This window comes from Lissotriton vulgaris, chromosome 11 (genome assembly GCF_964263255.1).
Source record: "Lissotriton vulgaris chromosome 11, aLisVul1.2, whole genome shotgun sequence".
Classification (NCBI taxonomy): domain Eukaryota; kingdom Metazoa; phylum Chordata; class Amphibia; order Caudata; family Salamandridae; genus Lissotriton; species Lissotriton vulgaris.
Genome location: NC_141699.1, coordinates 386,452,846 through 386,466,028, shown reverse-complemented (window position 1 = coordinate 386,466,028; position 13,183 = coordinate 386,452,846). Strand labels below are relative to the sequence as shown.

Sequence of the window (13,183 nt, the reverse complement as noted above, 5' to 3'; positions counted from 1 at the left end):
GACTGGGCTACACTGTTGCCACACGAGTGCAGGGAGGAGCGGTCTCTCGGCTGTGTTGGTGTTTGCGGACTGTCGTCCGCCTACCTCAGCGGCGTTACAGTGTTTCCTTCCCTGCCGAAGCCTGTGACCTCACCCATGGTATCGATACTTTTGTTTTTGACGTCGCTAACGCAGCTACTGGTTCCCTTTGTTGCTTACATCTCGCAAGCTTTGCTATCCCTACAATGGAATGCACATCATCGGGCGAACCTGGAAACGCCCCTCCTTTGGGTCCGTGGAACTATTTGTGACTGGCGATGTCCATTTTGTTTTTGGACACCTCTTCTCTGCCGAGTGTGGCCATTTTGTTCCTTTGTTCTGTCTGGGGCGGGTCCTCTTCGGGTGCCATGTTTAGGGGGACGCTAGCGAACTGGCCAAGGCTAGGAGATTTTTCTTTACAACTTGTGCTTGATTGGCCGGTGGGGACTCGGCCTGGGGCGCTTCCACAACACGTACTGCTGTGATATGTGATGACTCTCCCCGTTCAATTTTGTGCTTGATGCTTTCTGTTCTTGCTCTTACAAATGGGGTAGAATACAAACGTATGGCTGGGGAGACCGGGAGAATTTGGATGTGGCCCTCCTCTGGTTTTACATGATGTTCTTTTTCTCTTCTTCCTTTCTTTCGTTTCTATATTTTGGGTTCTTTATTGGGCGACAGGCACACTGCTGAGGGGGGGGAGGGGGGGGGGTAGGCTGTAGCCTCTGCATGCGTGTAGGGTGGGGGGTCGGGGGTGGGGAATTTTATTTTTCCGTCTTAGTTTCTATGGGCCTTATTTTTCTTTTCTCTCTTAAACTCTTTTCTTCTCCTGTTTCTTTCTTGGGTCCGCGGGCGGGTTTGGTACGAGGTGGGTGATGGTAGACATGGTGCATTATGGTTGCTTGATAATCCTGTTGCATATATCCTTGTGCCGCCATGCTGGCTGGGAGGTTTCTACTTTGTTTGTTAGTCTTCACGTGACGATGTTGCCCGCTCATGTCGTAAGGGGATTGTACGGACTCTCCTCTTCTTGGTTTACTATCTTAAAAATATTTTATTCTAAAAAATAAAAATTTTAAAATTAACCTTCATTACTCCTGTTTCTCAGTAACACGGTGATATCCAGTGTAACTCTAATTGATTGTCATTTTGTACTGATGTGCTACTGAGTCGCCGCATTGCTTGCACAAGTGCTTCAAATGGTATCGTGGCCGGCCGGATGGTTGTGGGCCCGTATTTGTTCTTCTGCTATTGCACAATAAAGGTTTTCAAAAATAAAAATAAAAAAAAAAAGAATATGATTATAAAAATTGCCGGGCTGTTCCTCAAGTGAAGGAATGTATGTGTATTGTTAATGTATGGATCCTGTAGGGCCGTGATGGGTCCTTACAGATGGGCATCCATTTTGTTGGATTACTCTTTGTCTTTGTAATAAGGGAGCAATGTTATGGAGAAATTACTTGGAATGTGGTGGTTTCAGGTCCTCCTGCACAAAATGCCTCTTTGTCCCCAGTGCACGAGGAGAGAAACGTACAGATGTATGTGGTAGTTGGGGCAGTTGTTGTAGGTCTCATCAAGCCATGCTTGACTCTACCCACCTACATGAATAAAAGTTACTCTATCAATCTATGTGTTTTACTGCCCATCATTACCAGCCCTTATTTTGCTGAGGAGCCTTTGGTTCTGTGCCCCTACCAGGTGGATGAGCCCTTTGTTCTGTGCCCCTGTCTGGCAGAAGCACCTGGGCTGGGCTCTTGTGCCCTAACTTGGTGGAAGAGCCTTTGGTTCTGTCCCTTTGTCTGGTAGAAAAGCCCTTGGTTCTGTGCCCCTGTCTGGCAGAAGCACCTTTGGTTCTGTGCACCTGTCTGGCAGAAGAGCCCTTGGTTCTGAGCCCTTGTCTGGAAGAAGGGCTCTTGGTTCTGAGCCCTTGTCTGGCAGAAGGGCCCTTGGTTCTGTGCCCCAGTCTGGTAGAAAAGCCTTTGATTTTGTGCCCCCGTCTGGCAAAAGAGCCCTTGGTTCTGTGCCCCTGTCTGACAGAAGCACCCTTGGTTCTGTGCCCCTATCTGGCAGAAGGGTCCTTGGTTCTGAGCCCTTGTCTGGCAGAGGGGCCCTTGGTTCTGTGCCCCTGTCTGGTAGAAAAGTCTTCAATTATGTGCCCCTGTCTGGCAAAAGAGCCCTTGGTTATGTGCCCCTGTCAGGCAAAAGAGCCATTGGTTCTGTGCCCCTGCCTGGCAGAAGAGCCCTTGGTTCGGAACCCTTGTCAGGCAGAAGTACCCTTTGTACCGAGCCCCTGTCTGGCAGAAGAGACCTTGGTTCTGAGCCGTTGTCTGGCAAAAGGGTCCTTGGTTCTATGCCCCAGTATGGTAGACAAGCCTTTTATTGTGTACCCCTGTCTGGCAAAAGAGCCCTTGGTTCTGTGCCCCTGTCTGGCTGAAGAACCCTTGGTACTGTGCCCCTGTCTGGCAGAAGTGCCCTTGGTTCTGAGCCCTTGTCTGGCAGAAGTGCCCTTGGTTCCGAGCCCCTGTCTGGCAGAAGAGCCCTTGATTCTGAGCCCTTGTCTGGCAGAAAGGCTCTTGGTTCTGTGCCTCTGTCTGGTAGAAAAGCCGTTGATTATGTTCCCCTATCTAGCAAAAGAGCCCTTAGGTTTGTGCCCCTGTCTGGCAGAAGAGCCCTTGGTTTTGAGCCCTTGTTTGGCAGAGTTGCCCTTGGTTCTAATCAGGACCGCCAAGAGGACCGCTTTCAAGGACCGCCTAGACAACAACGCACACAACTCCAAAGAACTCTTCAGCATCGTGAAAGAACTGTCCAACCCCAGCTTCAACACCAACGACATCCTACCTTCATAAGACCTGTGCGACTCACTGGCCACCTTCTTCCACCGCAAGATCACCGACATCCACGACAGCTTCAACTCCAACACCCCCACATCCACCACCGAGACCACCACCCCTGCGACTTCCACCCGCACTAGTCGCCTGACCACCTGGTCCAATGTCAGTGACGAAGACGCCATCAAGACCATGAACTCTATCCACTCTGGATCCCCATCCGACCCATGCCCTCATCACGTTTTCAACAAAGCCAGTGCAACCATCGCACCCCATCTCCGGAAAACAATCAACAACTCCTTCGAGGCAGCAACCTTCCCAGAGAGCTGGAAGCACGCCGAGATCAACGCTCTACTGAAGAAACCCAAGGCGGACCCCAAGGACCTCAAGAACTTCCGGCCCATCTCCCTGCTCCCCTTCCCGGCGAAAGCCATGGAGAAGATTGTCAACAGACAGCTGACCCGCTACCTCGAAGATAACAACATCCTGGACCCATCGCAGTCCGGCTTCCGCAGCAACCACAGCACCGAGACCGCCCTCATCACCGCCACCAACGACATCAGGATCCTGATGGACAAAGGAGAAACAGCCGCCCTCATCCTTCTGGACCTATCAGCAGCCTTCGACACGGTCTGCCACAGAACCCTAACAGCATGCCTCCATGACGCCGGAATCCAAGAGAAGGCCCTAGCATGGACCACATCCTTCCTCTACGGCAGAACCCAGAGTTTCCGCCTCCCACCCTTCCACTCCAAGAACAACGAGATCATCTGCGGCGTCCCACAGGGATCCTCCCTCAGCCTGATGCTGTTCAACATCTACATGGCACCACTCGCCCGTGTCGCACAACAACATAACCTCAACATCATCTCCTACGCCGACGACACCCAGCTGATCATATCCCTCACCGAAGACCCTCACACCGCCAAAGACAACCTCCACAGAGGAATGAAGGCTGTCACCGAATGGATGAAGCACAGCAGACTGAAGCTGAATTCAGACAAGACGGAGGTCCTCATCCTTGGCTCCACCCCCTCAGCCTGGGACGACTCCTGGTGGCCAACATCGCTAGGAACAGCCCCAGAACCCACCGACCACGCACGCAACCTTGGGATCATCCTACACTCTGCCCTCTCCATGACCAAGCAAGTCAACGCAGTCTCCGCATCCTGTTTCAACACCCTCCGAATGCTCCGCAGGATCTTCAAATGGATCCCCTCTGACACGAGAAAGACTTTCACCCATGCCCTTGTCACCAGCAGACTGAACTACGGGAACGCCCTCTATGCAGGAACAACAACCAAGCTCCTGAGGTGGCTGCAACGCATCCAGAACGCCGCAGCACGACTGATCCTCGACGTCCCATGACGCAGCCACATCACACCCCACCAAAGAGACCTGCACTGGCTCCCCGTCAACAAGAGGATCACCTCCAAACTCCTCATTCACGCACACAAGGCCCTCCACAACGCCGGACCAGGATACCTCAATGACCGATTCAGCTTCTACACCCCCACCCGCAGCCTCCGCTCTGTCAACCTCGCCCTCGCCACAGTTCCTCACATCCGAAAACCACCGGCGGCGGAAGATTCTTCTCCTACCTCGCCGCCAAGAACTGGAACACTCTCCCCACCAACCTACGACAGACCCAGGACTGCTGGCCTTCAGAAGACTTCTCAAGACCTAGCTCGTCAATCAAGAGCAGCCCCCCCAGCGCCTTGAGACCCTCACGGGTATGTAGCCGCTTTACAAATGTATTTGTTGTATTTGTTTGTTGTTCTGAGCCCCTGTCTGGCAGACGCACCCTTGGTTCTGTGCCCCTGTCTGGAAGAAGAGCTCTTGGTTCTGTGCCCCTGTCTGATAGAAGCACCCTTGGTTCTGTGCCCCTGTCTGGCAGAAGAGCCCTTGGTTCTGTGTCACTGTTTGGCAGAAGCGCCTGGGCTCTTGTGCCCGTACATGGTGGAAGATCCCTTGGTTCTGGCCCAGTGTAATCCACCCACCCACCCAAAGTGCTCAGAGTAAGTCACAAGTCGGTAATGCTGCAAATGTAAGGATTCCTCTGGAATCTGCATACGGCCATCTTACCTTTCCTTTTGTTCGGCTCATTTCATAACCCTTCATGGTGATTCCACTGTTGGTAATAAAAAAAATACAAAAGTAAATGGTTACTCTAGCCAAATGAAGCGTTCTTCTGTCATCTAAACAGTAAATCATAAGAAAATGAGTTTAACATACCTGGTTGGTTGGGACTCTTGTGCACTGTATGTGCTAATTCACATGGTTTTGAACCCACCCCCCTTGCTGATATTAAGATGCAATATACACTCAAGTGTGGGTAACAAGTAGATGTCTTTAAAATAAGTCCAGGTGATGTTGCTTGAGCGAATCTAGAACTCTGGCCTGAGCTTTGGAAGTAGTTAGCAATGAAGGAGTCATATGCCCAGGGGCATCTTGTGTACGGGGCAAACCTCAGCCCAAGAAGACTGCTTTGAAGAGCTCGAAGAATGAGCTGTCTGCTGTCTATATATTCAGGTTTTTGCATATCATGATAATTACTTAAACAATATATTACCATTATTGTTATTATAATAATTTCAGATCCTCTCTGTACCTTTTTGCCATTTCTGGTGGAATCTGGTCCAAGGTCACAGTAGTTCTATATATTTTTCATCACTATATAAACAAGACAGAATGAAAGGACTCCTCAATAGATTGCCCTTTATGCAGTGTGCAGTAAAGGATGCAATAGGTATTGCAGGTGGATTCAAAAATCACACAGTGCTTCTGCATTCTTAGGCACCTGGCAAGCTAAACACTGAGAAAAGGCTCTGTGATCATGTCCTTTAGCCCAGTCCAAACGGCCTGGGGGGGTGGGGGGCACACACCAGTGGTGACAGCTGGCAGAGGCAGGGGTGGGCCGGCGGGGCGCAAAACGGCCTCCAAACGCCAGGGCGAAGCAGCAGGGGGGTCCGCGGCGGCCTGCCCTCCATCGCGGGATCGGGCAGGAGCTGTTCTGGAGTGCGAGTTTGTGCCTGGTGTGAGAGGGAAGGGTGCGAAGCGAGTGCTGAGTGAAGTGCGGAGAGCTGTGGTTGAAGTGGTGGATGAGGAGCAATTGGACTATGACGAGGGTGATGATGAGTTGGAAGAAGGGGAATTGCGTGAGGAAGGTTGTTTGGGGTCGGATGCAGTGGCAACAACAAAGGTTGGTGTGTTACAGGGGACACAGACCGGTGCCAGTCGGGTCGCGCAGGTGGGACTGAAGACGACGGAGGCCAGATGGAAGGACTGGGTGGTGCCCAGCAAACTCTCAGGTGAGGGCGCATGGTGGGATGTGTGGGAAGATGGGGCAAAAGAGGGTCGTAAGAAGGTGTGCAGGTCAGTTAGGGTAGGCGATTGGTCTGTCAGAGACGGAGGGGAGGAAGGGGGTTCTGGGGCAAAATTGGGGGATGGAAAAGCACAGATGGTGGTCGCCAGTGTGCAAACTGATAAACCTGAGGAACCTGAGAAGCATAAGAAGAAGTGGCCTTATATGGGCTTGGCGATGCCACTTGGGTCTCATTTGTCGGAGAAGACGAGGTCAAGGATATGGAAGCATGAGTACGTTGATGTCTTTAAACTGTTGCACAGGGAGATTCAGGCTAAAGAGGGGTCCAAGGAGGAGGAGTGGGAGTTGATGTGGCGGCCGAGGGTGCCTGTTACGATGGAAAATTGGACGTCGGCGTTTCTGATTTATGCCAGTATTTATTGTGAGAAGCATGGGGACAGGGCGATAGCTCTTTTCAAATATATGGATGTCATCTGGAAAGTTCAGTTGTATTTTGGAGGATTTGCCTGGCTCAGTTATGACGCGGAGTTCAGTCCCAGGATTAGTGTTAACCCGGACAAACCTTGGGGGGACATTGATCAGGAGCTTTGGGTGCAATGGATGTCATCTACCTAGGCGGCGGAATCTACTCACACGGCGAGTGGCCTTCCGGTTGCCTACCCGTCTTTTCAGTCGCGTCCCGCCCAGTCTGGGGCAGATGGTCTGGGATCTTCCGCGGGGACAGGGAGTCAAGCTACCTACACAGGGACTGCTGGTCAGCAGCCCAAGTCTGGGGGAGTCACAATCGGTGCATGTTGGAATTTTAATAAAGGCCTCTGCACGCGACACCCCTGCAGATTCAAGCAGGAGTGTTCCAAGTGTGGGGGCGTCACCCGGTTACGCAGTATTTCACGCTGGCCACTCCTTCCGAGCAGTGGAGGATTACAAAGGGGACAGTCTTGGCCAAAGGGCCCCTACTCCGGTTGATGTGGTGGCCATGGGTCCATGGCTCTCTCGGTACACTGATAGAGAGGCGGCTTTGAAGTTGCATTGGGTGTTTTACAGAAGGTTTTCGGGTAGGGTATCATGTTCCTCAGGAGAGAAGGTGGGCGGAGAATCTGAGGTCTGCGAAGGAATTGCCGAAGGCGGTGGAGGAGAAATTGCAGAAGGAGGTGAGGGAAGGCAGGATTGCTGGCCCGTTTGACGTGTGGCCTATGTCGGACCTGATTATTTCACCTTTGGGTGTGGTACCTAAGAAGGAGCAGAGGGAGTTCAGGCTGATCCATCATCTGTCATGGCCGGAGGGGAGTTGGGTGAATGATTTCATTGTGGAAGAGGACTCCAGGGTGCTGTATGCGTCAGGCGATGATGCCATTGGGTTGGTGCGGAGGTGTGGACGGGGGCGGAATTGGCCAAATGTGACATCAAGTCGGCCTTTCGCCTCCTTCCCATTTATCCGGCGGACTTCTCTTTGCTCGGGATGCAGTTTGGGGGGGTCATCTTTGTGGACAGGGTCTTGCCGATGGGGTGTGCGATTTCTTGTGCGCTCTTTGAGACTTTCATTTCCTTTCTGCAGTGGGCCTTTGTGGACTGGAGTGGACACCGGCTGGTGTCGCACTATTTGGATGATTTTCTGTTTGTAGGACGCGGAGAGACTGGTGAGTGTGGAAGGGCGTTGGCGCAGTTACAGAGTTTAGCACAGTTGTTTGGAGTTCCTTTGGTGCCTGAGAAGACGGCAGGGCCCGGTTGCTGTTTGACCTTTTTGGGTAACGAGCTTGATTCACTGTCATGGCAGGCGCGCTTGTCGGAGCGGAAGGTGTTGGCAATCCGGGTGTTTCTGTTGCAGGTGGTGGAAGTCCGGAAGATTGATTTGCTGTCAGTGCAGCGTCTTCTGGGTTTGCTGCACTTTGCGTGCCGGGTAGTGAGGGCAAGGAGGACGTTTTGTAGGTGCCTTGGCATGGCCATGTCAGGTGCGGTGCTCCCTCACCACAGGGTCCGAGTCGCTTTGGGGGTCCAGTCAGATCTCCGAGTTTGGCTGGCCTTCTGGATGACTTCAATGGGGTATCGATGGATTTTGGACATGATAAGATGGTGTGGCAGGTGCAGCTTTATTCGGATGCAGCAGGTGCAGCTGGTTTTGGAATTTTCTGGGACGGGAGATGGTGTGCAGAGCAGTGGCCGGTTCATTGGTTGCGGCAGAGAAGGAGCATTGCCTTTCTGGAGTTCTTTCCATTGTTGGTGGCGATGCAGGTTTGGGGGCCGGAATTTCAGAACATATCTGTGCTTTTTCATGTGGATAACAGAATGGTGGTGAATTTGGTGAACAACCAGAGGGCGAGGGATTTGCGGGTGCTGCGCTTGCTGTGAAGCTTCATGCTGCTGTGTTTGCGTTTCAATGGGCTGTTTCGCGCGCAACATGTCCCAGGTGCGAGCAATGACATTGCGGATGCGTTGTCTCGTTCGCAGTGGCAACGTTTCAGGAGGCTCGCACCGGGAGCGGAAGCTTGCAAGACCAAGGTGCCGGAGGGTATCTGGGCCTGGGGGGAGTGAGAGTTGTGGAGTTGGTTGAGAAATCCATAGCAGACTCCACAAGGCGCTCCTACAGATTGGCGTGGTCTGAATTCAGTGCTTTTTTGGGTTGGACCAGGAGCACATGGCGTATGCCTGAAAGTGACTGTGAGCAAGGTGTGTTTCGTTTTGTGCTACATTGTATGGATAAGGGGCTGTCCCAGACCACGATTTCAGGCAAACTGGTAGGGATTTCCTTTTACAGCATGGTTTATTTGGGTTTCGATCCAGCTAGGTCCCCTTTACTGAGTAGAATTAGGAGGATTGGGCAGTGGCGGTCTCGTTGTTGTGAACGCTACGTGCGCAAATGAGTTTGGGGGGAGGGTGTTGAGGGAGTTGTTGGGGGCATCCGTTTTGGCACGGTTTCTGGTTTTTGCTGTGGTGCTAATCTCTTTTTCTTCGTAGGTTGCGTCCGGGGGCCAGGGGCCAAGACGGTTACCTGGATCGTTGGGCACTCCTTGGTTCACTGGACCTCAAAATATGCGGACAGACAGGTATACGGCCGTAGCATTGGACTGAGGAGCAGCCATCATGAGGTCCAGTGGTGGGGTAAGAGTGGCATTCGTTGGGGCGATTTGCTGCCCTGGCTGAGTAGGAAGGTGGAAGGTGGCCCAGCTGGGTTGCCCGGACACGATTGTGCTCCATTTGGGGGAAAATGACTTAGTCAAGCAGTCGGGAGTGGCGTTACTACATTTGATGCAGCGGGATTTGGAAGCCATGAGGAGCAATCTGGCTGGCGCCTGCATTGTTTGGACAAAGTTTGTGCCACAACGTGTTTGGAGGGGGGCATTGAAGCCGGCAGCCATTGAAAGAGCGCGGCGTAAGTTGAACAGGGCCATGAGACTTTTTTTGTGCCGAGAAAGGGATCAAAGTCATTGCTCACACAGGCCTGAGGCTGGAGGAATCTCTTCTTTTCCGAGACGATGGAGTGCACCTTTCGTACATGGGAAATGCGTATTATTTAATGGAAATGCGGTATGCTATCAGTCTGTTGTGGAATGAGTCTATCTGGTGTCGGCGTGACTGAGACGAAAGGTGCACTACTTGGGTGGGGCAGGTAACCGCCCTCCGGGGGTTCCATGGTTGGCGGTACTTGGGAGGGGTGGGGAGTCCATGACGGGCAGAATCACCCTTCCGGGGAGGGGATACAGGTGCAGGATGGGGGGGAGGCAGGCAGGAGTGCAATGACTGTAGATGTTGGAGGAGGTTGAATGAGAAGGGTGGAAATGAATGATATAAGTGAAGAGGTTGTGGCGTGAATTGGGGAGTTGAGTAAGTGGAAGATGAGAGTGGATGATGTGTGGAAGAATTGAGGGGGGGATTGTTAACTGTTTATGGGTGTTCTTTTGAATTGATTGTCAACCCTGTCCTAATAAATGGCCTTTTACGCTAAAGCATCAGCGTGGAGTGGTTATTGCGCGATCTGGCGGTGGCTTGCAAGGCATTCTTCGTGCATCACGTCATTTGTTGCTTTGAAGTCAGTGCTTGCTTCACACCTTGTATAAGTGTCATGTTCAGCTGTGTTTCCGATCCGTCAGTGTTATCATGCCAGGGGGGATCTTGATAAATTACTCGCAAGACACTTCTACAAATATTAAAGCAATAAGTACCATGCTCTTGTCCAGGGAGCATACATTTTGCTATCAAAGCATCTGACCGCGTTTCGTAAAATATTGCGCCGTTTTTTCTCAAGATCTCAGAAACGTACATGTATTTTTTAGTGCAGTGATAACTTGCACCTTCTATATAGATAAAATAGGGTGCACCACACGACCTGTAGAAAAGTTCTTTCAGGACCCTACTACATTGTGTCTGAGATCACACGTTTCTGCGAGTGAAACTTGCAATGGGAAGGTTGCAGGCAGCGGCATAGCCAATTTGTAAAGGGCCCCTAATGAAATAAAGTAAATGTCTCCAACTGCCACTGTTTGAAATGTGAAATAGCAATAATGAGGTTTGAGTGGGCCCCTCAAGCCTCTGCTCCCTAGTGCCGCTGCACCCGTGGTAGCTAGGCACCTGTTTGCAGGTGTGCTGATCCAAGTTTTCATCAGCTGCATACAAGGAAGGAAGCATTCTACGGTACTCTGGTATTCCTGCTCTTGACGCCACCAGGTCATGGGGTCACGTTATCAATCCTCTCGACCAGGTTCAATACCACACCATTGACTCTGGTCGGAAGACAAAGGTCACAAAGGTAAACCATGAGGAGGGAGTGCTGGTCGGATCCAGATCTCCATGAGCTGCAGGCGCAGCTTTTCACTCCAGACTCTTCCAGCAGCAGATGCACTTCCTTGTTCTACTGCCTGTATATTACTATAGCGTTGTAATTCACTGCCGAGGGCTTTATTCGTTGTTAAAGGCCCTGTACACATTTCCTATGATATTGTTGCAGCACTTTTCTTTTGGGCAAAATTGGGACCTATAAAGCGCTATCTGATGAATCGAGAGCCACGACTGAGGCTTCTCAACAAATCAATACATTTAAGTAGCATGAAACATGTTAGGTTCCACAACAAAGACACAGTGGTGAAGGTGTCACACCATAAAATGTCATTAAGGGTTAAGAGGTTTACAAATCCAAATCCTCAAATTAGTATCAGTAATAAATAAATGAATGCTTTTAGTAAATATGAAGTTCAAATTGATCAAAGTCGTAGAAATGAAAAGACAAATCAATATAAAGTTGTCTCAAAGGAAACTGGTTTAGTAAATCAATTCTCCCACCAAGAGAGTGTCCTACTCTGCTCTATGCTGTCTGGAAGTGGACTAAAGCATGACTCTGCAAGTTCTGGAAAGGGTCTGGTCTGCACTACCTTAAATCACACACATTCTAAGATTTACAACACCTACATATGTTTCCCATAAAATGCTACAATAATGTTAAGACACACAGAGATAATCTAGACTAATTACTTTCTCAGAATCATTCACAATGGGGCTTCTTTAAACGACCTTCAAATTTACAATTATTTGCAACATACTGAGATGCACTGGACCATCCCGTACTGTGCAGGCGTACTTTTAACATTCATTAAAATTGAATAACAGTTGTCTATCATTTTTGAATAATTGCAACATTTATTGAAACATGGACCTTTGTGTTTGACCAAGTGTAACTAAATGTCTGGGGTATGTAGATCGTTGAATGATTTTTAATTCTGAGGAATGCCCTCCTGTATCAACAGCTCTCTTTCTTAGGGGCCGAAAGGGCAACGTTCATATTGCAGGTTTGGCTTAAACATTTCATTAACTGCAAGTGTTTAAAAATGTGACCTGCCTTATTAGCCTTTGGTTCACCCTAATTATCGTTCCTGTTAAAAGTACTGTCTCCAAATAGTAGGTAGTTGTCCTATAAAAGCAAAGTAGGGGTCTTAAAGCGAATCAGTTCTTATGAGAAGGCGTTGCTGTTTCTTACAGTGTAAGGCAAGAGACCAACAGGGTCAGTCAATAGGGGAAACAGCTATCCAAGCATAGTAAGTAGTATCCCCCAAATGTTGAAGTAATCTTACAGGAACCATTTTTTAAAATTTCTTTTCTCTACCTTTGATTTTTACATCTTAGCTACAGGCATATTAAGTTGTATGTTGGGCAGACGCATTGTTTCCATTATATGTTATGCTATATTAATTTGTAAAGCGCACTAATCACCTTAAAGGGTATCCAGGCGCTTAATTATACAAATGCTCATTATACTAAGAGGTGTCCTGGGCCAGCCCCTTGCTCATAATTGGAGGGGTTTGTTGCCCATCTCATATCTCTCCTCTTGAATCAATGGCTACCCCCCGTATTCCTGTGTTTGTCCAACACAGAGCATTCTGGTCTGATAGTGGCAGTCCGTCATCAGTGCCAGTGTTCGTGTTCACAATTAAGTGCCGGTGCCGAGACCCGGAAACCACTGGCTCAAATTAAGCCCTACCTATAAACCATGTTTGTGTAGGACAGGCATTTGTAATCCTCATCTTTACTAAATCATCGCTGTACAGGAGGACCCCACTTTACTTCAGGTGGACTTGCCTATCTGTGGCATCCCATACCCTGCGGTACCTTTTACACCTCACAAGCAGGAGGTGGTAATTCACATTCGGAGTCAAATCAATAGTGGCCTCTGGGTGTCCGTGTGCATTGTGGCCAATGACATCTCACCCCTTTCTATTCACCATCCCACATAATTCCACTATACAAGTACACTACACACCACACAATTCTACCCCACACAATTCCACAACTAACCATTCCATTCAACACACATAATACCCTTCCAAACCACATACATTCACTCCACTCCAAACCAAAACACATGGGTAAAAAACATTGTCATATACAACACCAATAGCTCTAACGCTCACAAATGTGAGACCGATTGCATTGCAAATGCTTGGATAGTGTTGTACTCAATCTGGGGTGAGCGAAAAAAACAAAACAGCCTGCATCACTTGCAAACTCTAGTTAGGCCACTTGCATTTAA

The 13,183-nt window shown here is 49.8% G+C and overlaps 1 protein-coding gene across 1 annotated transcript in view; it reads right to left on the bottom strand.

Annotated features, from left to right (window-relative positions):
- The window catches only part of LOC147679834 (uncharacterized), a 104,874-nt gene that overhangs the window by 82,782 nt on the left and 8,909 nt on the right, over window positions 1-13,183 (bottom strand). The window contains exon 2 of the mRNA XM_086943390.1: window positions 4,932-4,977. Within this exon, the coding sequence (XP_086799516.1) occupies window positions 4,932-4,967 (36 nt within the window). The 5' untranslated portion in view covers window positions 4,968-4,977. The remainder of the gene's footprint in view (window positions 1-4,931; window positions 4,978-13,183) is intronic.